We start from the raw sequence: 25,456 nt of genomic DNA, 5'->3' as shown, positions 1-25,456 counted from the left end.
AGGAATTCCGCCGGGCGGACCGGGGGTGGGGAGGAAGGGAACCGAGAGGGAAATCCGGCGCCCCGAACGGGCGCCCCGTCGGGGCTCCTGCCAGCAGAATCCCCCGCTCCCCGCCCCTTTTCTTTCTTTACCGCTATGGAGGCTCGGCGGCGGGGGGCTTGATGTGCACTTGAAACTTCGGGGGACTAACCATGATTCTGACAGGCAGCCCTCGCTTCATCTTTTTCCCTCTTTCTCTGGAGTCTCCTAGGTCAGTGGGGCATGCGATGATGGGTATGGCAATAATGCCTGTGTGTCGCTGTGGGTCACCGCTTTCATCTAAATGTGGCTTAAGAAAATCCCGGAGAAAGGGGTGTGTGTGTGTGTGTGTTGTGTGTTGTAAATGCAAATGCAACCATTTCTGATGCTCCCACCTCTCAAAGGAGAATGGGTTTCGTGGGGGACGGAGTCTAAGGCGATTTGCACTTCGGGCCAGAGTCTCCTTCGATGGAGAGCGCGTTTGGAATGGCAGTTTCCAAGCAGTTACTGTACCGTAGGGCGTCCCTCCGTCCGGCTGGGATAATTAAAAGACGCGTTCACCTGCGTCAGCATCGCAGGTGAAACGGGGCGGGGGCCGATTGGAGAGTGACCGAGCGCTGCGTCCTGGAATTAGAGGATCTGGCGCTCGCTTCCTGCTGGGAAGTAGTAGAGGAGGCCAGACCTGGAGAGATCCGATTCCCACGGCAGGTCGATAACTCCCCAGCGTTTCACTGGCTCAGCATAGAGTTCAGAGCAGGGTCATTTCCTCCACACACACAAAGCCAACTGACTGGGTTTCCAGGAGGAACGTTTAAAAAGCGTTGCATGTTACAGGGACCCCCGATGGCTTTTCCCCTTTTTCAGAACACCCCAGGAAACTTTCATATTGGCATTTTTATTACCACGTCTTCATTTTCTCTTCTGTTGGGTGAGGTCTGGGGGAATTGGGTAGCAATTCTGTGTCGAAAAGTATTCCTTGTAAAAAAAAAAAAAAAGTTACTGAGAGCAGAAGAACATTTTAACCGTTTATGTTTGGGTATCAGGGTGCTTTGCAAAGTAACTTGCCAGGCTTTTGTTGCTGAATTTTCCGAATTTTGTGTGTTGCTCCTGTAGTGTAATGTGAACAGAGCCAGGATAGACACCATGTGAGAGTATAAGTTATTGGTCCCTGCGGTTTATTCCCGGAGGGGGAATGCATCAGTGCCAAATGATGATTTTAAAAAATGAATGGCCCTACCCCTCTTACTAAAATCAAGCAACTTCTGAAAATTGAGTTGGCCAGATGGTTCTCATTCACTATTTGGAAGTACCCAGGCCTGATTGGTATTTCTGAAGACTTCTGATTCTGTTATGGTAAACATTTTCCTCCAAGGTTGAGGTGGTTGGAATTTCACATTTGATAGCAATATTTTAATTTACTGTTATTTAACTTGGTAGATAACTAAATGGCTGCCTTTTCTGTTAAGTGCAATAGGAAGCTTATTTACATAAAAAAATCTCATGGAATTTAGAAGGTCTCATTCAATATCAGAAAATCCATTTGATAATTTTGAATTTTTAAAGGTTTTTTTTCATACAAAACCAATAATGGGGAATATAGTTAATCTTTTACTTATAGGTTATATATCCTCTTGTTGAATTAGAAGTTTATTAAAAAGCTAATCGCTCCAGAATTCCACTATAAGATTTGCTGCTTGCTTTAAATTTGTCAGGTTATATGAGCATCTTTATGTCCATAATCTACATCATTGATCATAGACTACTATAATTTTATGGGAGGCAATATAGTGAGGTGGTTATGAGGATGGTTTTGATGTCAAATTTATGTAGATTGAGATCTTTTCTCCAACACATATTGCAAAAGGGACCTATCCTTTCTATGCCTGTTTTCTCATATATATAATAAGGTTGCATTGAGAATTAAGTGAGATAAACATAGGTAGCCAGTGCTGGGTTTAATAATAAATGTTTTTTCTTGTTGATGGTGAAGTTTAAGAAATGTGCACTCAGAATAATGAAGTTGCTTTTACATGAAATGCTTTGGAACCAGGGTGGAAGCAAATTATTTCTTTGCAAGAATTCAGCGATTTGTTTCAGTGATCATCTATTTCTGAAGAGGGGTAACTTTGCCTGCTTTATTGAAAGTGGTGTTATGTTGCCACCTGCTTGTGGGTAACAGGAAGAAATAAAGATGGAATTATTCACTGATAGTGTTCTTTTGGGAGGAAGATGGGTAATGCCACGTGTTGCTGTTATTAACTTTTATTGGATGCTTGTCAGCATGTAGTAGTAACACTGTCACTGCATGAAAGTTTACATTTTTTATAGGTATCTCTCATTATATATTTTTTAATGTTTATTTATTTTGAGAGACGGTGAGAGAGCAAAGGAGGGTCAGAGAGAGTGAAAGAGAGAGAATCCCAAGCAGGTTCTGCAGTGTCAGCACGGAGCCCAATGTGGGACTTGATTTTACAAACCATGAGTTCATGACCTGAGCCAAAGTCAAGAGTCAGAAACTCAACCGACTGAGCCACCCAGGCAGCCTGAAAGTTTACTTACATTTCAGTACCTGAAACCACAAAGCAGAGTGGTATAAGACTGACATTAACTTCTCCTTATGATACCGTAATTGGTTTGTGTTTAATTTACAGCATTTTAAGCACATTTTTTGAAATTTAAGTAAGTGAAAAATATAGTAGAACTATTTTGAGTAAACATTAACAACAGCTGTAAGGCTTCCTGAACCCAGCAGGGTTTCTTGAATTAACTTTTAGTTTGTAAAGCTTTGATTGGTAGACTCTCTAGTCTATTTCATTGTTATTTATCATTTGTAAGTGGTTTAAAAAACTTCTGTGGAAATATTAAAATACAGTTAATTGCCATATGAATATTGATTTTTTTTTCCTAGCAGTACTCTAATTTGGTAGATTAAAAGACATTATAATTAAAAATATTCATACAAATAAGTGGTGGCCAGAATAATAAAAGAAGTCTTCCTCTGCTTACCAAGTTTCAACAGTTATCAACTCAAGGTTACCCAGTTTGCCCCTTTTCATTATTTTGAAGTAGAGCAAATCCTAGAATTATTTTACTTCATCTGTAAATATTTCAGTATTTATCCCTAAAACATAAGTTTCTTTAAAAAATATATAAAACCACAATTAATATAGTGTTTTAAAAAGTAAAATTCAGTGAGGGTTGCCTGGGTAGCTCATTCAGTTAAACATTGGGTCCGACTTTGGCTCAGGTCATGATCTCACAGTTTCTGAGTTCTAACCATATGTCAGGCTCTGTGCTGACAGCTCAGAGCCTGGAGCCTGCTTCGGATTCTGTGTCTCCCTCTCTGCCTCTCCCCTGCTCATGCTCTGTCTCTCAAAAATAAATATTTAAAACAATAAAAGGTAAAATTCAATGAGATACAAAAAATACCTTTTTTTTGTTTACTGTAAGTATTGCTAATTCAGTAAACATGATTATATATTCAAATATTGTTTAAAGATTTTTATTAAGAACCTTGCTTTAGGGGCATCTCGGTGGCTCAGTTATTTGCATATCCATCTCTTGATTTCAGCTCAGGTCATGATCTCACAGTTGATGAATTCAAGCGCCACGTTGGGTGCTGCACTGACAGTGTGAAACTTGCTTGGCATTCTCTCTCTCTCTCTCTCTCTCTCTCTCTCTCTCTCTCTCTCGTAAATACAGAACAAATAAATAAACAAAAGAACCTTGCTTTACTGGCTCATTATGGCAAATCTGAACTCTAACCAGAGTTTCAAGCCAGTTCTTTCATAAACTGTGCCTCTCAATTGAAATTTATTTTGTATAGTCCTCATCATTAAATTTCTCTTCACTCTCCCCTGAACATCATGGCTGTTTTTGTCATATAGCCATGCATGCTTATCTTCCGTCAGGAATGCCTCTTTCTCTCTCCTGACCAGTCTAAATCTTAATTACTCTTCAAGGCTAGCTCAGAGTCAACAAACTCTTCTCTTCCAGTTTACCCTCATTCTTTCCTGTTACTCTTATGGATTAAAAAACAAATGCCTTATTCTGTGCCTTTCATGCATAATTTTGTCTTTAACAATTAAATTATAAACTTCTAAAAGCAGAGACCATGTATTGTACTTTGTATTCTTTTATAGTGTTTAGCAAAAAGCTGGATTCATAATCCAACCTCAGTTATTCTTAACAGATTGGGTAACTGACACACTAACTTCATGAAAAGTCTGTCATTATTAAGACAAGTGGTCAGGAAGCAATGTTCTTTACATATAGTTTCAAGTAACATAAAGCAGCACTTAGAAAATGTAGTTATAATTGGTACTAACTTTTCTGAAGGGAAGTGAGTGTTTACCTGTAGTTTTAGATCTGTTAATTACTCCAGTGCCAGTGGTTGTGTTTTACTAAATACAGTTTTTAAACAATAAGCCTTTTTTGTAGTTTTAAAAAATAGGGCCTCCTTTAGAGAAACGGTGTGATGAGTATATTATTTTCTTTTTTTTTTTTAATTTTTTATGTTTATTTATTTTTGAGAGACAGAGAGAGACAGTGTGAGCAGGGGAGGGTCAGAGAGAGAGGGAGATACAGATTCTGAAGCAGGCTCCGGGCTCTGAGCGAGCTGTCACCACAGAGCCAGACACGGGGCTCGAACCCACAAAACGTGAGATCATGACCTGAGACGAAGCCGGACGCTCAACTGACTGAGCCACCCAGGCGCCCCCGAGTATATTATTTTCATTTGCAGAGAAGGAAATGGGGGTGGGCCTGGTTAGAGAATTAGGTAGTAAACTGTTAATCACCTAACTCAGGCAGAAGTGGGATTGAAACCAGGTTTATCTTTGTAACCGTGATTTAATACAACCTCCCACTTTAAAAACATTAAAAACCAAAAAGCCTCTTCTTTTATACACTGATGTGACAGGATTAAAAAAAGTCTTCTGGGATATACTAACCTTTCTTTTACTTTCACACAAAAAGCTAAGGAATACATTTTCTTTCTAGGGTGTATGTATCTTGTGTAACAATGCTTTTTAAGAGTATGGGCTGTGAAATAAGATCACGTAGTTTCATAATTCAGCTTCTTCACGTACTAGCTTTGGGAAAACACTTCTTCAGACTTCCATTTCCTCATTTCCTCATCTGTAGAATGAGAATTATGATAAGGGTATCTACTTTGTGGAGCTCTTATGAGGACTGATTGAGATTATCCATATAATTCCATAATGTTGCTGCATAATAAGCTTTCAGATGTGTACCCATGCATGAGTCTTTTTCCTCAAAACTTTTGAAAAGAATTTTCATGTCTTTCATCTCAGTTTTTTTTTTTAAATAATATTGTGAAATCACAATAAGTCAACATCCGTCACTACATAGTTAAAATTTTTTTCTTGTGACTGGAATTTTTAAGATCAACTGTCAGCAACTTTTAAATATAGTGCAGCATTATTAACTGTAGTCACCATGTTGTACATTACATTCCCAGGACTTCCTTATTTTATAACTGGAAGTTTGTACCTATGGGTCACTGTCTGCCATGTGGCTCCCTTCACCAGCCAAATTCAGGGTTCTTGTTTTGTTTTTAGAGTCCACATATAAGAAGATAATACAGTATTTGTCTTTCTTTCTTTGATTTATTTCCTTTAGCAAAATGCCCTCAAGGCTCATTCGTATTGTTGCACATGGCAAAATTTCCTTTTTTTTTCTATGGATGGATGATATTCCTGTGTGTGTGTGTGTGTATGTGTGTGTGTGTGTGTATGTATGTATATGTACCACATTGTCTTTATCCATTTATCAGTGGATGCATAGGTTGCTTGTGTGTCTTGGCTATTGTAAATAATGCTGCAGTGAACATGGAGGTACATATATTTTTCCAAGTTAGTATTTTCGTTTCCTTCAGATAAATGCCCAGAAGTGGAATTGCTGGATCATATAGTAATTTTATTTGTAGTTTTTAAAAATAATAATCATTATTTTGAATATCCATTTTGCGGAGAGAGCACAAGTTGGGGAGGGGAACAGAGAAGGGGAGACAGAATCCAAAGCAGGCTGCCCACTGCTAGTGCAGAGCCTGACACGGGGCTTGAACTCATGAGCTGTGAGATCACGACCTGAGCTGAAGTCATCTCAACCAACTGAACCACCTAGGCGCCCCCTATTTGTAATTTTTTGGGGGAAACCTCATATTGTTTTCCATAGTGGCTACACCAATTTATGTTCCTGGCAACAGTGCATGAGGGATCCCTTTTCTCCACATCTGTGCTAACGCTCATTATTTCTTGTCTTTTGATAATAGCCATTCTGACAGATGTGAGGTGGTATCTTACTGTGGTATTTATTTATTTATTGTGGTTTTGATTTGCATTTCCCTGATAATTAGCGATGTTGCATGTTTTTTCACGTGTGTATTGGCCTTCTAGGTCTTTTTCGGAAAAAATGTTTATTCAGAAAATCTGCCCATTTTTTAGTCGGATTTTTTTCTTGCTATTGACTTGTGTAAGTTCTTTATATATTTTGGATATTAACCCCTTATCAGATTTATCATTTGCGAATATTTTTTCCTATTTGGTAGGTTGCCTTTTTATTTTTTTGTGGTTTCCTCTGCTGTGCAGAAGCTTTTTGTTTATTTCTTAATTTTGAGAGAGAGCGTGAGAGTGAGTGGGGGAGGGGCAGCAAGAGGGCTAGAGAGTGAATCTGAAAGCAGGCTCTCTTGAACTCACAGACTGTGAGGTCATGACCTGAGTTGGACGCTTAACCGAATGAGCCAGTCAGGTACCCCTTTGCAGAAGCTTTTTAGTGTGATGTAGTCTCACTTATTTTTGCTTTTGTTGCCTTTGCTTTTGGTGTCAATTAAAAAAAAAATCATTGTCAAGACCCGCATCAAGGAGCTTACATTGAAGTCTAATTCATTTTGAGTTAATTTTTGTGTATGGTATAAGATAGGGCTCCCATTTCATTCATGCATGTGGCTGTCCAGTTTTCCCAGCACCACTTATTTATTGAAGAGACCATCTTTCTTCCTTGTATATTATTGGCTCATTTATTGGAAGTTAATCGACCACATATGTGTGGGTATATTTCTGGGCTCTCTGTTCTGTTCCATTGATCTTTGTATCTGTTTTTATGCCAATACCTTACTGTTTCGATTATTATGGCTTTTAATATCATTTGAATGAAACTGGACAGTGGGAAGCCTCTAGGTCTTTTCTTCTTTCTCAATATTGCTTTGGCTATTCAGGGTCTCATGTGGTTCCATACACATTTTAGGTTTCTTTGTTTCTGTGAAAAATGCTGTTGGAGTTTTGATAGGGGTTGCATGGAATCTGTAGACTGCCTTCTGTAGTATGGACTTTTTAAGAGTATTAATTATTCCAGTCCATGGGCATGGAATGTCTTTCCATTTTTTTGTGTCTTTAGTTTCTTTATGAGTGTCTTAGTTTTCAGCGAATGGATCTTTTACCTTTCTGGTTAAATTTATTCCAAAGTATTCTTTGTGATTCAGTTGTAAATGGGATGGTTAACTCCTCCTTCTGATAGTTTGTCATTATTGTGCAGAAACACAAGAGTTATGTATATTGATTTTGTATCCTGCAACTTTACTGAATTTGTTTCTTTTAATAGTTTTTGGTGGAGTTCTTAGACTTTTCTATATGTAATATGTCATCTGCAAATTGTCACAGTTTTACTTCTTCCTTTCCAATTTGGATACCTCTTAGAGAAAGTGTATTTATTTTCACAGTGGACATTTAAACATTCCTTATGATCTTGAATATACCTCACCTGCCATCTCTTCCCCTGTCCCTGGTTTGGGAAGGCATTGCTTGTGGAGGATAGATGGAAGACAAAGTGTTGGTTTTTGTTTTAGCATGGCCCTCTCTTATTACATAGGTGAAATATGAGTGAAAGGAACATCAAAGCATGGCAGTCTTGAGGGAGAAAGGAAGGGGAGGAGATGTAACAAAAGGGTAATGTGAAGTCTGAGGGGGTCATTTATAGAAGACAGGAGAAAAGGCTTGTTGCCAAGGTTTTGCTAGTACCACTCTTGTTGGCTTGGTAATGGTGAGATTTTTTTTGTGGCGATTATGTGAATGACTGGCTCCGTTCCTTTTTGGCACCAACTGGCAAACCATCTCCTCTCCCCTCTTTGGCAGCAATTCATTCTCTCACAGAAAAACAGGAACTGTGGGTGATTGCCCCAAATTGCTATATCTCACATGGCAACTCTGTAACTCTACATGGAAGAATCTTTTTTTTTTTTTTTTAACAGAATGATCTTGGTGTATACTCATTCTGAAATTTGTCTTATTGGAACCTTTTTTTTCTTCTGTGGTAGAGAAGTATTCTTGATAAAAGTTGAATCTTAGATAAGTATTCTATCTGTTCTTTCACTAGGAGTTAGCAATATTGGAAAAGTGCTGTAGAATAAATTAATATTTTAATATCAATTCTATGAATTATTTTGATGTTTTTGTTACAATTTAAAAATCCCTGACAGTGCATTGTTTAAAATTTGGCAGCCAGCTTTTGAACTTCAGAAAAAGTCATTTATAGCATCATATGTGTAAACCATTAAGAATAGAATGAAAATGTTTTTAGATATGTGAAGAATGTACATTTTCATTGTCTTTAGTTTTACATGGAAATGAAAATGTTGCTCTGATTTCTTGTATTCCAGTGTAATTAGATGCTAGATTTTTACTGTAAATAGCTTGGTATTTTGTCCACATAAACAAATTTAGGCAGTAAAATAAATGACAAATAAATCGTAAGTTTTCAATTTTATCAAACCTTAAAATTTATTTAGAATGTTTTTGGTAATTGATTATTTTTACAGGCATATTGTGAATTTTTATTTAATGTTGAACACAATGCAATCACAGTAGTACAAGATATTTTTTTACGATGAACGTATGAGACTAAGAAAAGTTTAAATCATCATTTTGAATCAAAAGACCCCCTTTTTAATGTTTCAAATGAGCATAATTCAAAAACTATTAAAGTAAAAATTTAATTAAAAAGACAGCGAAACAAGGACTTGAAAAGCAATAAATGAATGCAACAGCAACCACAACAAAAATTTAAAACTCAAACCTCTGTGCCAACATATACCTGTCTCAATTAAACATGAGGATGAGGGGATTATTGCAATTTAATAAGGATTTTTCAACTTCTCAAATAGTGCTAATCACACAAGAGATTCACTGGGAAAACTTGTGGATTTATAAGTAAACCGAATAAGTTGTAAGTGACAACCCAAGCATACTGACATTAATATGGAAAGTTTAACACCTCTCTCCCAAAAAGAAATGAGCATAAATCTTTTATCCTACAGGTATCAAATATATATCAGTCTCCTTTATTATTTGTGGGATTGAGAGTGATTAATGTGTAGATAGGAGTTTGTTGGTCCCTTTCTGTTCAACTTAGTTTCATGATCTTTTCTGAATATTATCAGTAATAGTGTTAACACCGAAGAACTACTTTTTCTTTCTTTCCTTTTTCTTTTTCTTTTCTCTCTCTCACATGCACTCGCTCTCTCTCTCAGCTAGAGATAGTGGTAATAACAGCTGGAAGGAAGATGATCAATAGATTTTTCTTCTCCTTTTACTTAATTCTCACGCCCAAAGTGTTTGTACTAGGGATGGGACCATCTCATTGAGGTTGGGGGGTAATTGCTCTCTGTCCCCTCACCCCCAGTTTTGATTTTTAATGGTCTGGACATTATTCAGGGGGCAACTTTCTGGTAATAAACAGGACATTATTCCCCAGGTTTCTGTCAGAAAAACTTAATAGACCTCTCAGCAGAGAACCTCCTCTTTCTGTTTGCTCTTAGTGAGCCAGCCATTTGTTGAGAATGGGAAAGCAAAAGGCAAATCTGACTACAATGTTAATTTCTATTTTCTACTGAGCCTAGGCAGCCAGTCTTATTTGTTTTGGTTTCACTTACGTTTTTGCCTAGATTCTTGTGAGAAGGTTGGGAGTGTAGAAGTAATATGTAGGTATTAACGGTGCCACTAGAAAAGAGAAACCTTCAGTTTTTTTCTAGCTTATTTATATTTTCACATATGTGGGTTAATAAACTTAAAAAAAATACTTATATCCATGTTTATTATAGAAGACAAGAAAATATGTATCAGAAAAGAAAATGAACCGGTCAACTGGGTGGCTCAGTTATTTAAACATCTGACTTCGGCCTGGGTAATGATCAGTGAGTTTGAGGCCAATGCTTGGCTCTGTACTGACAGCTTAAAGCCTGAAGCCTGCTTCGGATTCTGTGGGTCCCTTTTCTTTGTCCCTCCCGGACTTGTGCTTGGTCTCTCTCGCTCTCAAAAACAAATAAACATCAAAAAAATAAAGAAAATGAAAATAACTTCTATTTTTACTTTTTAAAAAAATGTTTTATTTATTTTTGAGAGAGAGAGAGAGAGAGCGAGCATAAGTGGGGGGGGGGAGGAGGGGGTCAGAGAGAGAGGGAGACACAGAATCTAAAGACAGGCTCCAGGCTCTGAGCTAGCTGTCAGCACAGAGCCTGACACAGGGCTAGAACCCACAAACTGTGAAATCATTACCTGAGTCGAAGTCGGATGCTCAACCGACTGAGCCACCTAGGCGTCTCTATTTTTACTTTTCACAGATAATTTTGATTGATATTCTGTTGGGTATATTTAATATTTTTTCTGATGTCTGTATATATTATGGGTAATTTTTTTCTGATGAAATGGGCTCATATTTTTTTATATATTCTTGTAATTTTATTCACTAAACAGTGTAGTTTTAATCTCATTTAAAAATACTTGATTACTAAAAGTTTCAGCAATAGAAGTTTTTATAGTCAACACAAATAATTTTTGGTAAAGTTCACTAAAACTATTTACTTAATGAAATATTGAGGTTTAAATTTTTAAATGTAAGTTTTAGAAATTATTTGAGAGTTAATATTGAATTATTGACAAAGATCTCAAAACATTTGTTTTATTCTATTTTATAAATGTACTCTTTAATGCCTTTCATTACTTTAAAAAAATTTTTTAACATTTATTTTTGAGAGAGATAGAGACAGAGACACAGCGTAAGTGGGGGAGGGGCAGAGAGAGAGAGAGGCACAGAATCTGAAGTAGGCTCCAGGCTCTGAGCTGTCAGCACAGAGCCTGACACAGGGCTTGAACTCACCGACCATGAGACCATGATCTGAGCCAAATTTGGATGGTTAACTGACTGAGCCACCCAGTTACCCTTGCCTTTCATTATTTTATATAAAATAATTTAAAATGAGATAGTACCTTTTTTTTCTTAACACTTGTCATATATTTAGGAAGAAATATTTAGGCATAAAATATTTTAATTCTATTAGACTTATAAAAAATTTTTTTTAAATGTTTAAACATTTTTTTAGGGGCGGGGCGCCTGGGTGGCTCAGTCAGTTAAGCATCTGACTTCAGCTGAGGTCATGATTTCACGGTTCGTGGGTTCAAGCCCCAGGTCAGGCTCTGTGCTGACAGCTCAGAGCCTGGAGTCTGTTTCAGATTCTATGTCTCCCTCTCTCTCTCTCTTTACCCCTCCCCCACCCATGCTCTGTCTCTCTCTGACTCAAAAATAAATAAACTGTATAAAAAATGTAAAAGTAAAAAGAATTATTTTTCTTTTAGAGAGAGAGAGAGACAGACTGAATGGGAGAGGGGCAGAGAGAGGGAGACACAGAATCTGAAGCAGGCTCTAGGCTCTGAGTTGTCAGCACAGAGCTGCTCAATGCAGGGCTCAAACTCAGGAGCTGTGAGATCATGACCTGAGCTGAAGTTGGATGCTCAACTAACTGAGCCACCGAAGCGCCCCATCAGACTTTTTTTTTTTTTTAAGTTTATTTTGAGAAAGAGAGAGAGAGAGAGGGAGGTGTGTGGGAGTGGGGGAGGGGCAAAGAGAGAGAGAATGAGTCTCAAGCAGGCTTCACACTGTCAGTGTAGAGCCTGATGTGGGGCTTGAACCCATGAAATGTGAGATGATGACCTGAGCCAAAATCAGGAGTCGGACATTTATTTGACTGAGCCACCCAGGAACCTTTGAAACTTAATTTTTAACATATATATTATTCCTAGAGAAAATTATAAATAATAATCTGAGAATGCCAACTATGTTTCACTTGTTCTCTGATTTTTGAGAAATTATCCTAGCAAGAATGACAACTTTTGAACTTGATAGGGATCTGTTAGGTGCAAGCAAACCTTCCTATTCTCACGTAATCTGTTTGGGAGGAAGAAGGGATTTGGAAAAAGTTGTAAATTCTTAAAAGAGTGCTGAAGGGCTTTAACCCTTGTTTTACATACTTGTGTATGTTCCCTTTTCAGTGTAACTCATCAGGGCTCAATGTGGAAGCCCAAATTAGGTAGACCTGTCTTTGGTTAAGTCTAATCAAAGATGTTTTCTTTGTTGTGGGATTTGGAGTAGTAGCCTGGGATCAGAGAACCTTTACTTACATGGTATTTATAAGTTCCTAACCTTTGTGCCAATGGTTGCAAATAATTCTAAGTTAATGCTCACTTTTATTCCATAGCATTTATTGCCTTTAAACACTTTCTAAGAGAGTGTGATCTTAGTCCTTACTAACTATTCTGAGGACCCATTATAAAAAATCAATTATGTTTTTACCTTTAGATTTGTTTCTATAAATTAATGAGCTATTTCATGAAAAGCAAGGAACATGATTAGAAATTTGGAGACTGGTATTTTTAAAATACAGTTCATACTTCTGGCCAGTTTATCATCTAACTCTTGATAGAAGTAGAATATGAAGGGGCGCCTGTGTGGCTCAGTCAGTTAAGCATCTGGCTTCGGCTCAGGTCATGATCTCACGGCTCGTGGGTTTGAACCCCACGTCAGGCTCTGTGCTGACAGCTAGCTCAGAGCCTGGAGTCTGCTTTGGATTCTGTGTCTCCCTCTCTCTCTGACCCTCCCCTGCTTGTGCTGTCTCTCTCTGTCTCTCAAAAATAAATAAAAAATAAATGAAAAAAAAAAAAAAGAACCTGAATTCGCCATGTGGGGGACTTTAAAAAAAAAAGAAAAAAAAGAAATAGAATATGAAGATTTTATGAAACGATTATTTTCTTTTATCCAAAGCTATTACAATTTTTTTTAAATGTTTATTTTTGAGAGAGAGAGAGAGACAAAGCATGAGTGGGTAGGGCAGAGAGAGGGAGACACAGAATCTGAAGCAGGCTCCAGGCTCTGAGCTGTCAGCACAGAGCCTGACATGGGGCTCAAACTCACGAACTATGAGATCATGACCTGAGCTGAAATCTGACGCTTAGCCGGCTGAGCCACCCAGGCGTCCCTGTCCAAAGCTGTTTTTAATTGAGCAGTATAATGTATAAATGAAAGGATGTATAAGAATATAGCTTAAAATCTAGAAAATGAGTTATTTATAATACTTTATTTTGAAATATTATTAAGTATCTTTAATTTTATGTAAAATTTAGGCACTGGAAGATTTTAATTGTTTGAATTTCCATAGAGATTGTATATAACAATTCTTGTCCTGGTTTAGATTGTTCAGAGGTTCTGCATTTGAGTTGTAAACATATATTTCAAGACTATGTAATGAACTTTTTTCACGTATTAACTTTAAAGATAATGGTATGGCTCTGTGTAGGACCTGAACTGAAGTGGATTGTTTATTTATTTATTAAAAAAATTTTTTTTAATGTTTTATTTATTTTTGATACAGAGAGAGACAGAACATGAGAGGGGGAGGGGCAGAGAGAGGAGGAGACACAGAACTGGAAGTAGGCTTCAGGCTCTGAGCTAGTTGTCAGCACAGAGTCTGACGCGGGGCTCAAACCCACAAACGTGAGATCTGACCTGAGCCGAAGCCGGAGGCTTAACCGACTGAGCCACCCAGGCGCCCTGAAGTGGCTTGTTTAAATGCATAAAATCTATTTCTTTTATCGTGTATCTTCTGACTGCTTCATTTCTACTAAATTTCAAAGACATGTGAAGATATCTCAGTTTTCATTGTGTCTTATATGTGAATTATTTTTTCATTGTAAAAAAATATGTCATTATAACACCTTTCTTTAGTGGGATGTCCTATTTGTCAACATTAGGGAATTCCAGAAGGAGAGAGGTGTGTTCTCTGCTGCTATTAAGAAGACCGGGAAATCTCTAGACCTTGGGAATTTGAGTTGGGGATCCTTATCTCCTGTAGGAATGGTTAGGATTAGGATCACTGACCTCTGTCTCCTTGGAACTGGCACAGAAGCTAGAATCGTGAGATACCTCAGTAATGAGGCACCTCGTGCTGATATGTAAGGAGTTATTGGCATGACCTATAAAAGTGTGAAATTTGAGATTTCATAAACCATGCTTAGTATTTTCAGCCATACCAGTGTGTACTAACTACATAGGTTACTATTTTGTGTAGGTTACTTTTGCTCACTCTTTACTATAATCTTCAGTAGCTTAATGGCAAGGAACAGGTATGTGGAAAATTTGGGGACTCCTGCAGCTAGCCTGAGTTAGTCATTGGGAACCTATAACCTGACCAGAACTTCTGTTTGTGACGACTATAAAAATTATCTCGAAAACGTACAGAATTAGGAAATATTTATATTTGTGGATTCAATAGATGTAGACATATCTTGCTATATGGGTGACTAGACCTACTTTTTGGGCTGAGTCAAAACTAGTTTTACACTGTACTATAAAAATTGGACTGTCAGTAAGTAGATCTGTGTTCTCTTTAAGAATTAAAAGTCAGTGAGTCTGATTAATTTGATAATTAAAAAGAAAACCGATGTCATGTGTCCATATACATTTTAGTTTGCCCCTTGGTAGGTTATTTAAATTTGATTTTTTGGTTAATTTTAGACTCTTTTTGATCAGAACAATGCTGCAAAAAAAGAAGAGTCAGAAACTGCAAACAAAAATGATTCTTCAAAGAAGTTGTCTGTTGAGAGAGTGTATCAGAAAAAGACACAACTTGAACATATTCTCCTTCGTCCTGATACGTATATTGGGTCAGTGGAGCCACTGACACAGGTAATTATTTGTTAAATTTTAAGATTAGGGGATGTGTATCTATATCTGCTTTCTCATAAAATTTTTGTGATTATATCCTTAGTACATAATTTCTTGTCTCTGTGGTCATATGGAAGGTAGGGAGAGAGATTTAAGAGACGTAGAAATATCTTCATATTTCTGAAGATAAAAAACTAGGAGATAAAAACTATTGGAGGTAAGGAGTATAGAGTAAAATGGTAGTGTGTGAACCTTTTAAAAATCCTTAAGTTAATGCTGAGGTTTGCTTCAAATTGTAGAATTCATATATATGTATCTATATACGTATGTGTATACACACACACAGACACACACACACACACACACACACACACACACACTAATGACTATGAACTTGGCTTGCATGTATTATCTGATTCTAACAATTTTGGGATGTAGGTACTGTTACCCCCATTTTATAGACAAGGAAGCGGAAGTTTAAATAAATGTGAATAACTTGCTCAGATCTCTCAACTAGTAAAAGCTGGGATTCAAAGCTGTCTCTGACTCTGAAGTCATGCTGTTTTAATATTATTTTACTCTGTGCTCTTTATAGACAAACCTAAAACATGAAGTAAAAGTATGTATATATTTTTGTTTTTTTCCTGTTTTACTTAAATAGGTTTCGAACAATTCTTGGTGCCTTATATTAATAAGCTGACTTTGTGTATTAGAATACAGACTCAATAGATAATAAATAATTTCTCAATTTTGAAACTTTTAAAATTGGGTATGCATATAGTGAGGATGATTGGAACTGAAGTAGTGTATGTTTTTTTACTTTGAAAGCCTAAGTATTTACAGAGGAAATGACAGATGTGAGTTTATACTATGTAAAATTTATGTTAAATGCTTTTTTACCCTATAATTCTTTTTAAATTTTTCTCGCAATTCAGCTAATGTGGGTATATGATGAAGACGTAGGAATGAACTGCAGAGAGGTTACCTTTGTGCCGGGTTTATACAAGATCTTTGATGAAATTTTGGGTGAGTACTTGCTTAAGATTTAATGCATCTGTGTCCATTGATGTGTGTGTGTGTATATATATATATATATATATATATATATCAATGTGTATATAAAGCTACACTTACAGTATAAATTTTAAAGGCATATTTTGGGTTTATATGCTGAATATAATGTTCTTCAGAAATTTGTGCACATATCTTTGACTTTATCTATAAAATGAATGTGTTATATTTGATCAGTAATCCAACGTTGGTTAGTATCTTGTATGTGTAGTCATTGAAGGTTGTGTGCATCCCTTTTATCTAGGAGGGCATGTTAAAAATAGAGATTACAGAGCCTGATTTTTGCAGATATAGTGAGTTTGCAGTGAGGCATGTAAAATTGTGGTTTTTACCAACAAGTCAGGAATTTTCTTTTGGGCAGAAGCAATCATTGTTCTGAATGATCTCTATTTTTAGCAAATCACATGATTAATTAAATCAATGGAATGTGGGTGCTTAAGTGATTCCTAGGGAACGCTTGCACATTGGAAATAGTTTTAGTCAAAAACTTTCTAGAGACTCTGGCCTCTGCCACCTCATCAGTGCCACTTGAGACTTCCTAGCCTGCTGGGTGGTGTGGGTCTCTCTGAGCTTCCTCCACCTTTCCTCCTTTGGGGAAAGGACAGTGGAGTAAACCTGACGATTTGCATTTTATACCTTTCACTCTTGCTTCCCAGCTGTCCACTCAGTTTTACTTTTCTGTTACGTAGTATTTACCAGGAACATAGTCTTTCTATGACTGAAGTTGAATTTGACAGCTAGCTTGTGTTCAAATTTGTATAGTCATGTGTCTAGCCACAGCAGTGTTAATGTATGCAAATATATTATCATATTGTGCAAAGGATTTAGTTTTGATTTCTAAGGATGCTGAAGACTTTGTCTTTTTAATTTAAAAATAACTTATTTTATCTCAACCTGTCTGTGAAACCACTAGTTTCTTGAAGGAGTTCAAGAGAAGGATACAATATAATTAAACTCAAATTTTTTTCTTTTAGGACTCACCTGGATTTAGGGGGTTATATCCTGCAGATGTTTGGTTTTATTTATTTTTATATATCACAAAATCTACCCTTCTCCTACCCTCCGTTTGTAGTAGATGACACAATAGTAATTTAGTGTGATAGAAAATTTAAGAATTTTTTTTGAAAAATAAAGTTTTATATTAGAAGTTAGCAGTAGTAATTTTCATTAACTTTTACCATATGTCAATGTTTATATTGAGTTGATATGCACATGTAGTTGTGTCATGTATTTATTACTCATCAAAATATTTAATTTGTAGTTAATGCAGCTGACAATAAACAGAGGGATAAGAATATGACCTGTATTAAAGTTTCTATTGATCCGTAAGTATAGTTCATTTAATTTTTTATGCTAAGTTGTTTTGTTCTGAGAGTCCCTAGCTTATGATACTCTTCAAAGGAATACTGTAGACAATTTGTACTCCTAAAGTTTCCATGTTGCATGAGACCTTGTTACTTTTGCCTCTTTTAGCCAAAATATACTATACTTTGATAGTTTTCTCTGTCACTCATGATCTTTTATTCCAAAGTACGTCCTTATGGGAACAATTGAAAACCATTTTTCTCTTTGGTGATGTGGCTGTTGTTTCAGGTGATACAGTGGTCGCTTGATCTTTCCCTTGTTAGTGTATGTGCTGCCGAAGCAAGCACTTGATCTTTCCTTTTTGGTCTTTGCTTTAGGAGTCAAGGCTAAGAGCTATTGCTAGTACTATTCCACTTATATTATGGGTAAAATTTATTTATTTATTTATTTAAATGTTTTACTTATTTTTGAGAGGAGAGACACACACACACACACACACAGAGCGTGAGCAGGGGAGGGTCAGAGAGAGAGGGAGACACAGAATCTGAAACAGACTCCAGGCTCTGAGCTGTCAGCACAGAGCCTGATGTGGGGCTTGAACCCACGAACCATGAGATCATGTCCTGAGCTGAAGCCTGATGCTCAACTGACTGAGCCACTCAGGCGCCCCTAAAATTTATTTTTTATGACCAGTGTTTGGACTTTTCCATTGTCTGTAACATCATTTGGAAATTAGGAACTGCTGGTATTATAGAATATGTATCAGATGTTCAGCTAATTAGATCTCATGATAATGATTTTAGAGACCTGAAAGGGAGTGAAAAAAAAAATACAGTTTTAAGATAGAAATCTTACTGTTACATTTATCCTGTTTTTGCCAGCATGCTTTTATAAAATATTACAATATGTATGTCATTTATAATCTTATTAGTAACTTAGAAGGATGTTAAGGTTTTTCTCTAATGTGAAAATTTAACAATTCAGATATGGTCTGATACCTGATTCAGGTAGATCATAAAATAATCTAATTTTAGTTGGTATGGTTAAGATTCTTATATGTATATGTATATAAAATGATAATTTATGTTTGTTTACACCATAAACTGTATCTTATATTAAAATATTACCACATAACTATGCTTTTGAAGTTCTAGATTTTTCTTCTTTCCTATTCCCCCCCCCCTTTGGATCCTTTGTATGACAAATACATTCTTGAAGATTTATGTGGTAAGGTGCAAAGGACCCTTTTAAATTGTAACTTATGCAGAGTTTAAAATAGTTTTAATGAAATTTTAGCTTCAAGATTCCTTTTTTTTTCTATATTTAGGAAATTGTCAGTTAAAAACAATGTCATTTATTGTGCTTTAGGAGAGTTAGCTAGTGAGGGTTAATAGATGTTGAATGTTAGATGTCTTTAAGCTTTTTAAATTTCAGAGTGGAAAGATTTTGACTGAAAACTAAGGAAGAAGGGCTCTTAAATACATTCTTGATGAACATGGTTACAGCTGTTTGGTTCTTTTATTAATTGATTTGGCCACCTTAATCCAACAACATGGACTTAAGCAGCTTACTTAGAATCCCATCATAACAAAGTGATCAAGAAGTGAGCTATAAAAAAACTCTATGGACTGAATAGTGGCTCTTGGTGGAGTACTTTACCTTTAAATTTATTATAGATTCTGGACAAAGTAATTCTATGTAACTAGTGTTATTGATCTTAGATTTCCCTTTTCAATCAACATTTTTGTATGGGCATAAGAGTTACAGAGAATTATAACTAAATTTATTTGGTTCTTAATGACCATCAGACACCAGTTTTTCTATTTATCTCTACATCATTTTAATTGCTTCTGCCAGAAATTTCTTTTATTTCAGTATAAAACAAAAATTAGGGGCGCCTGTGTGACTCAGTCAATTAAGCATCCAGCTTTGGCCCAGGTCGTGATCCCAAGGTTCCTGATATTGAGCCCTGCGTTGGGCTCTGTGCTGACAGCTCAGAGCCTGGAGCCTGCTTCAGATTCTGTGTCTCCCTCTCTCTCTCTCTCTCTCTCTCTCTCTCTTTCTGCCCCTCCCCACCTCGCTTGTCCTCTCTCTCTCTCTCTCTCTCTCTCTCTCAAAAATAAATATTCAAAAAAAATTCATAGTAACTTCCAAGGAAGGCATAAAAATACTTTTTTTTTTTTGCTTGTAAGTCATTGATGAGAGACTATTGAATCTTCTGCTTTTAATTGAAATATATATGTAAATTATATATTTAATAGATATTTAAAATGTTTAAAATTGGCAGTAGAAAGCATTTTGGGGGATGTTGCTATTCCTTATATTGTATTATTTATTTATATTATATTTCTGATTTTTAACCATAACATTTTGTTTTTTGTGAATTTCCTTGCATAAACTTTTTCCTTATTTTTTTGTTTTACTATGTATGTTACAGAATTAATGTGATTTTTTATACAAATGAATTTTGTCTCAGAGACGTTAATTTTTGTTTAAAGTGCTAAGTTAGATTTCTTATTTAAAGAAGTTATTTATTTTTTAATATTTATGTTTGAGAGAGAGGCAGCGCACAAGTTGGGGGGGGGCGGGTAGAGAGAGATGGAGACACAGAATCTGAAGCAGGTTCCAGGCTCTGAGATGTTAGCACAGAGCCTACACAGGGCTCGAACTCACAAGGAGATCATGACCTGAGCTGAAGTCAGATGCTCAACTGCGTATGCCACCCAGGCACCCTTAAAGGAGTTATTTAAAAGCAGAATTGAAATGGGAAAATGTGCTATTTTACTATTTATTTCACTGATCCAGATTTCTCTGCTGTTCATTTTTGATATCCTCTGAGTTTCATTCTTTTTAACATTTTTGTATAGCAGATTTAAAATTTTCTTTGCGCACATGTGTACATGAACTGTTTGTAAAGGAGAGGTTCAGTTTTGATAGTTAATGGGTTAAGTGTGGCGGCTATACAGCATAGCTTTTAGCTCTGATTCTTTCTTTTTTAGTAGTACTCTGTTGTGGAAGTAAAGTTTAAATAACAGCCATCGTTGTAAAAGGCAAAAGAATATATTAGTAAGGGGTGCCATGCAGAATTGGGGCAGCTTTTCTAGAATTTGAAGCAACTGTTTACAGAAGAACTTAAAACTCATTAAGTAATAGCATATGATGGTTAGTATTGAAACAACTTATTTGTTGGCAGCTATCTGATTAAAAACAAACTGTGGAAAGCATATTAACCAGAATTCTAACTGTTACTCTAGTTTAAGTGTTCTTGTTTATTTAGGGTTAAAACTCTTAAATTCATAGCTTTACCAAGTAGTACACACTCATATTGAAATATGTATCTTTTTATTTTTTAAACAGTGGGATTATGTACTTTTTCTATTTTTATTTGACATATTGTGGACAGCCTTTGTTATTAACTTACATAGATCTACTTAAATCTTTTTAACTATTACTAATTATTATGTTGATATATCAACATATATCCAGTTGATAAGTATTAGATATTTAGATTTTTCTTCCAGGTTTCTTTTTAGCTTTAATTATTTTGAAACTTTGTTTGTAGTTCATTCAAACATAGTATTCTTTTTCTTAATATTTCTGTGGATTATTAATGAGCAAAGAATATATTATAGAACTCTGAAGCATTGTTTAGAGTTTACAGAAATAAATTCCAGATCTGGGAAGTGATATAGATTGAGATTTTTCAGTAGAGAGAGGTGACTCTGATAGAAAGTTCAAATTTCATACTTAGGCTTACTGACTGTAGGAGATGTGAAGCCTTATTATTCTTTTTTAACTGTGATAAAGATAATTTACAAAATGTTTATCCTCATGATAGTACCATATATGATGTGCTAAATTGGATGAAAAGCATTTTAAGTTTACTCATGAGTGTGTTGGCTTTTGTGTCATTTTGAGATATTTATGATCTCTAACTTTCCATTCATTGCCTTTTTTCCTTCAGAATTCTTCTCTATTAATTTTGAACTCCATGAAGTTTCTTATAGAAATTAGGTACTTAAAAATTACAGGTTTTAAGCTTAAATAAGAAGTATTTGGAAGTCAAAGAAGTAGTGTAGTTTCTGGCCCTTGTTCCTGAGGCCCACTATTAACTCTGGAGATGGGAGGCCCAAGTGGAAGAAGTACAATAGGCAATTTGAAACTGCTATGTAAACATTGAGCTGTGTATTCTGTAGAGAGCGTTTACCTACAGATGAGAGGATCTCAACTTCTCTTGAGGTTCCGAATAAATAATTTAGATTTATTTATTTATTTGCTAATTTTGGTATATAAGGAGGGTTGGGTTGGGTAAACAGCTTTATAGAGTACTGAAGTCATAAACTGACTTCTCAAAGTTAAGGTAAATTTTTAAAGAGTAAAAAGACATTATAGGCAATGAGAAGACCAGTAAACAAAGAAATGGAAGAACTGAGAGTGAACATGGACAAGTATTAAAAATGATCTGAAGAAAAAATAGGAAATGTGTTGCAGAATGGTAGCGATTAAATTTGACTATAATTGAGGATATAGCTGTGAACCTGTAGTAGAGGACTTTTCAGCTTGATTTACAGTATTTAAGGTGATACCAATCTAGACTTGGTATTTGGAATGATGAAAGGACTGAATACTGATATGAATATAAGGACACTAGTAAGTCTTGATGTCTAAGGACTCTAGAGAATGATGAGGAGATCTGAATAAAAAATGCTATCAAAATTCAAGGACATTTGGAGAGTTGAAACCTGTATTGGAGAATGAGGGAAAGAAAAGTTGGTTGCTGATTTAGGGAAAGAAGAGGTGTGCTGAAAGTTATTTTTTAGTTTCTTTCGTTCATTCTTTCTGTTTTGATTTAATTAATTGATTTCCCCCTGGATATATGATTTTACTTTTGGCTTTTGCCACAATTTTTTAGTTATAATAACTACTTGTAAAAACTCTTCAGAGATTAAGGTATGTATATGTGAGTGAAACTCACATGAATCATGGTTCATATTGGCAAATAGTAACTTTTAGAGCCAATTCTCAGTGTTGGTTATGAAGCTGTGTTTCCTTGCAAATTGGGCTTTTAAGTGGGTAAAGCATCATAGTATGTACAAGTCAAAATGATATTGGGCAAAATTTTCCGTCAGGACCATTGCCTGTATCAAGTTGATATTAGTTATAGTAGCCTCTAGTGTACTCCATTCAGGCCTTAAATGGATGGTTTTGTGATAGGAAAACCCAAAAAACCTAAAATAGGTAACATCTATGTTTTTTAAAACCATTAACATTAGTTTATGACCATGATTGCTACAATGCACACAACGCTGTAATATTTAGTCTGAGAATGGAGTACCCCTCAGGCTATTTGTCCTCTTCCATATGCACTGCAGCAACAGGCGGGAGAGGAAAATGGCAGTGGCAGCTGGTTCTGCGAGCTTGGGAGTCACAGGTGGTATCCTGGTAGAAGGAAGCGGAAGATCATGGCTGACGTATTTGAAAAGAAACAGATCTGTAGCTGACTTTATAAGTTTATTTATTTTGAGTGAGAGAGAGCATGTGCAGGGAGCAAGTGAGGGAAGGGCAGAGAGAGGGAGAGAGAAAGCATCCCAAGCAGGCTCTGCTCTGTCAGCTCAGAGCTGGACACTGGGCTTGAGCTCCTCAACTGTGAGATCATGACCCTGAACAGAAATCCAGAGTCCGATGCCTGACTGAGCCACCCACGTGCCCCTGTAACTGACTTCTTGTAAAAAGCTTCACTGCTTTTCCTATTTTCTGGGAGGTTGAGAAGTTTCTTTTCCTGAGAAACTTTTCAATATTACTTGCAGATCTTAGTGGCCCTGATTTGAGTTATGACTAGGACAGAAATGTGTGTCCTCAGCAAGTATTTTCTTGAAAGATGAGTGTCTTCCAATTAGTAATGACTTTAGTTTTGCTTGCCATTACTCAGTTTACTCTGGAGTACTTTATTTTTTATGGAAATTAATATATCTTTAAACCATTTTAAGCTGTAAATTCTGCTTGTTTATTTACAGTGAATCCAACATTATCAGCATTTGGAATAATGGGAAAGGCATTCCAGTAGTAGAACACAAAGTAGAGAAAGTTTATGTCCCTGCATTAATTTTTGGACAGCTTTTAACATCCAGTAACTATGATGATGATGAGAAAAAAGTAACAGGTAAAGTCTAAATGGCTGATCAGAATTTTTATTGAAATTTTTATGCTATCAACATAAAACTTAACTATTCCTATATTAAATACTACAGAAAAGGAAACCTATGTAGTTTTATTGTGAGAAAATTATTTTTGGATTAATGTCTGTAAAAGACTATCCTCTGTAAGTATTATGTCTGACAGACATTTTAACATCTTAACTGATAGTACATTGACTCCTGCTAGAACTCCTGGAAATCTAACCTGGCTGGCAGTTGAGTTTTGAATTAGAGTACTAATGAAAGTCAGATGTATATGATTCCTGAATATGTGAATTTCTCGTTGCATAAGCACCACGTCTTTTGGTATCAGTTAAATTACTTCTAAACGGTTTTCTTTTAAGAGGGTCGAGATTGCAAATCTAGGCTTTGTAAATAGAACTGAAAGTGCTTTGATCAAAACCAAATGTTTTCCTACTTTTTTCCATTGCTCAAGTGGGTTGATGGTTTTTATTTGTTTTCAAAACCAAGTCTTTAGGAAGTGATGTAGGTTAAATTTTTGTAATAGAGAAGTAATTTTGATAGCTCATATTTCATACTCATACAAAGTTACTTGATTATATGAGATAGCAAGCTTAATTTTTTAGAAATTGTGATGAAGGCAATGAATCTACAAAATGCATGTTAATTATATTATTTTATGTTCTAAATCTTAATTGTATTTTTCTCTAAATGACAAAAATCTAAATATACTCTGAAATATTCCATTTTTTATTATTAAGGTAATGCAGTAAGTGGAACTATTTTGTAGCAGATCTGCTCTATGGTAGATAAGTTAACCAAGTTCCCTAAAATCTCTTTCATTAAACCTTTCACTTTTAATTGTTCTTACAGGTGGTCGCAATGGTTATGGTGCAAAACTTTGTAATATTTTCAGTACAAAGTTTACAGTAGAAACTGCTTGCAAAGAATACAAACATAGTTTTAAGCAGGTATGATAGAAATGTGTGTTTTTTTTTAACTGTGTTTTGTTGCTTTGCTAATAAGATAATAGAACCTTAGGTAAATTGCAATGATGCCTTTTTAACTTTTTTTCAAAGCATTAAGCACATCAGTAGACTAAAAGGATTTAAGAATGCATAAGTTTTTACATAAATCTTTTTCCTGTTCATTGAAAACAAAGTGCTTTATTCAATAGTGCTTTTTCCTTTAACCTAGTTGAGCATTACTGAAAGTGTCCTTAACCTTACAGATTAATTGAAATGCATCCACTTAGCATATTTGAAAAATTCCTCATTGATTCATCAAATTCATATTTCAGAATTCTGTCTTATTTTACCCTAGTAGGCTTTTGAGAATAATTAGAAATTTTACATAGCTAAAATAATTTTGTCAGGAAAAGCCATCATACTTATTTTTGTAAAATTCTAAATAGTCATGTTGAAGAATTTGAAAGATATTTTATTAACAGTGTATAATGTGCAGTTCATTTTGCTTATTTTCAACATGAGGTTATTTTAATATAGTGGCATCCCCCCACTCCCCTTTTCTGTGGTTTTACCTTCCACGGTTTTAGTTACCCACAGTAAACTGTGGCCCAGAAGCGGATGATCCTCCTCCTGACATGTCAGCAGTAGCTTACTACTAGGTCACAGTGCCTACATCATTCACCTCACTTTATCTCATGTAGGCATTTTTCATCGCAAGGAGGTTGACTACAGTACAGTAAGATACTTTGAGAGAGAAGAACACATTCCTATAACTTTTATTACAGTATATTATAATTCTATTAATTTCTTACTGTGCCTAATTTATAAGTTAAATTTTATCTTGGGTATGTACGTATAGGAAAAAGCACAGTATATACTATAGGATTGGGTACTATCCATAGTTGCAGGTCTTGGAACATAGAGAAAGGGGGA

The 25,456-nt window shown here is 35.7% G+C and overlaps 1 protein-coding gene across 1 annotated transcript in view; it reads left to right on the top strand.

Moving 5' to 3' along the window:
- Nucleotides 1-14,214: 14,214 nt before the first annotated feature.
- The window catches only part of TOP2B (DNA topoisomerase II beta), a 55,307-nt gene continuing 44,065 nt past the window's right edge, over nucleotides 14,215-25,456 (top strand). Inside the window, exons 1-6 of the mRNA XM_029938774.1 lie at nucleotides 14,215-14,274; nucleotides 14,875-15,045; nucleotides 15,960-16,050; nucleotides 17,357-17,420; nucleotides 23,415-23,560; nucleotides 24,429-24,526. Of these exons, the coding sequence (XP_029794634.1) occupies nucleotides 14,215-14,274; nucleotides 14,875-15,045; nucleotides 15,960-16,050; nucleotides 17,357-17,420; nucleotides 23,415-23,560; nucleotides 24,429-24,526 (630 nt within the window). The remainder of the gene's footprint in view (nucleotides 14,275-14,874; nucleotides 15,046-15,959; nucleotides 16,051-17,356; nucleotides 17,421-23,414; nucleotides 23,561-24,428; nucleotides 24,527-25,456) is intronic.

Source organism: Suricata suricatta, chromosome 5, assembly GCF_006229205.1.
Source record: "Suricata suricatta isolate VVHF042 chromosome 5, meerkat_22Aug2017_6uvM2_HiC, whole genome shotgun sequence".
Lineage (NCBI taxonomy): Eukaryota > Metazoa > Chordata > Mammalia > Carnivora > Herpestidae > Suricata > Suricata suricatta.
Note: the sequence above shows the minus strand (reverse complement) of the source record. Positions and strands in the feature narration are given on the sequence as shown.